Source organism: Chiloscyllium punctatum, chromosome 36, assembly GCF_047496795.1.
Source record: "Chiloscyllium punctatum isolate Juve2018m chromosome 36, sChiPun1.3, whole genome shotgun sequence".
NCBI lineage: Eukaryota > Metazoa > Chordata > Chondrichthyes > Orectolobiformes > Hemiscylliidae > Chiloscyllium > Chiloscyllium punctatum.
The window spans coordinates 9,989,765-9,992,053 of record NC_092774.1 but is presented as its reverse complement, the minus strand read 5'-3'; the positions used below and the strand labels follow the sequence as shown (position 1 = coordinate 9,992,053).

Genomic DNA, 2,289 nt, shown 5'->3' with positions numbered 1-2,289 from the left:
GCGCTTTTCCAGCAATGCATTTCAAGTACCATAATTAGTTCAATAATCAATATCACTATTCCATGTGAACGATTTTAGAATTTCTTCTGACAGATAGTCATCAGGCATTTCCTCACAGGAATGTACCTAAGTGTCATTGTGTAACCCGTTATAAACAGCCCTCAACAGGCAGCAGCTGTTAAACAGATATTGCAGCAGATATTGTACAAGGCTTTCACTCTTTCCTATCGCTCTGAGATCGTTCCACATTAATAGACATCGGTATCCGATAGCACCAAGTCTGAGATGGTCAATCGGTCAAACTTCTCTGTCTGCTGAACGGTGACAGAAAAGAGGTTCTGAGCGAAATCCGCCTTGTTTTCAGAAACACCACTCAGATATCTCTGCATTGCAAAGTCGGACTGTCTGCCTGGGTACAGACCGTACCAGAATAAGTAGTGATCATTTCCGCTGTAGGTGCAGTTTAAAGCGATGTCTTCTCCCTCTGTGAGCGAGGTCTCCCGCTGAGTGACAGAATCTGCATCGTTCAGATCTAAACCACAATGTAAGATAAAGCCGCAATCCGTGACAAAATGTATAAGTGAATTCAACCAAATTCGCAACACTTCCTTAACGAGAGCAGAAAAAAGTTCATTCTTACCGTCAGGCTCATGTCCATGTGTAAACATTGGCGCGTTAGCTATTTCCTCTCATACTAGCAGCAAACACTTCAACCATTTCATCTGCACCCGTTCATCTGCTTTCCTTTTAAATCGATGGTTCTCGTTTTTGCCAAATGTTTCTTGTCGTAATGACAAACACCTTTCTGCCTGGTCTGGGGCGAAGCATATTTGTCTTCAAATCCTCATTGAACCAGTCTGTGTCACGAGCATTTTCTCATTTAAATTTAAAGTTCTGTAATTCTTCTCAAGAGGTATATTCCTCTCCATGTCCGAAGCCAAATATATTTGCTTCATTCTAAATACTTCAGTCCATTTGGCCGTTAGTTTTCTCATTATTGGCCAAAGGAACTGAACCTTATACGCTGTTTTGTGCCAGCTATAATCTCTCAATTCAGCCTCGTCCCCAAAAATCGCTTCTACCTTGTGTTTTGTGTACTTTTATTCCTCATGCAAGATAGATCGCAAAAGAATATGTCAAAATCAAAAAGTGTTCCAATCCAGCTCCAATGCCAAAACGAGTGTTGCATTTGTCAAATTTATTCCTCGAGAAAATAAATGCGAGTTAAAAATTTAGTTATTCCAAATAATGTCAGTAACCAAGACCAGAGAGACAATGGAGAGCCACATTACTGCTGCGCCGGAATGTGAGAAATGTTTCTGTGCCTCAGAAAGCACAACAACATCAGACAACATAAAGCTCACAGCACTGGCTGCCTTTTATTTGATATCACTTCCTGTGTACAATGTGATAGGATGAACGAGTTCTGACAACGTCCACGTTTATGTGAAAGAAGAGAGACATCAACGGTGCGCTCGGATGTTTAGAAGATGATACGTAAACACAGTCAGGTCGCCACTAACTGACAAAAGGGACAATTTGCAAACTCACTAAATGTTGAACCAATTTGATTTTTAACTGGTCTGAGATTCACCTTGAAGTCAAACTGAGCGGACCAATCGCCTTACCGTTTAATGATCGGAAATAAGTAGGTTCTGGGCAAGAATGCAGTTGTTGAAATTAGATTGCGTCACTCATTTTTCACGCACTATCACAAGACAGACTGAGTTTGTGAAGTGGTGATTTGGAAATTTCTATGTGGGATGCAGCAGGCAAAGATTTTATGGTGTCACTTCATGTTCGGCAGCTTACAAATACACATGGGAATAGTTAACAATGAACAAGAGAAATCGGACATGTCACATGCATTTGAAGGGAGAATTGGTGACTGCACCCAATTTCCTCTGCCAATGCCTCACTGTGAAGTTAATTTGCATCTGAAATCACTCTTATTTATTCTGAGTCGATAGGAGCACTCATGCAGAGGCATTGCCCTCTTGCAGTTACTTTCTGAGTGCTAGTAATCAATGTATTTCTTTTCACAGTCGTTTAGCTTTTCAGATTATTCGATTCCTGCCCCTGCGTCTCTCATTAACGTATCATGGTGTCAGACAGCAACAGATAACGGATAGTGAAAATCCCCTCATTTAACTCATGGACAATCTTAGCGGAATCCCCCCCCCCACCCCCCCCCCCCCACCCCGCCCCTGCCCCCTCAGGTCTGATAACAGAGCAGATCAACAATGTCTATACTTTATATCAAATCTAATGACATTTTTGCAAAGTTTA

At 41.5% G+C, this 2,289-nt stretch overlaps 1 gene segment (V, D, J or C); it reads right to left on the bottom strand.

Annotated features, from left to right (window-relative positions):
* Positions 1 to 248: 248 nt before the first annotated feature.
* LOC140459985 (T cell receptor alpha variable 38-1-like) lies at positions 249 to 668 on the bottom strand. The segment is given in 1 exon segment: positions 249 to 668. A coding segment is annotated over 1 exon segment (420 nt).
* Between the last annotated feature and the right edge of the window lie 1,621 nt (positions 669 to 2,289).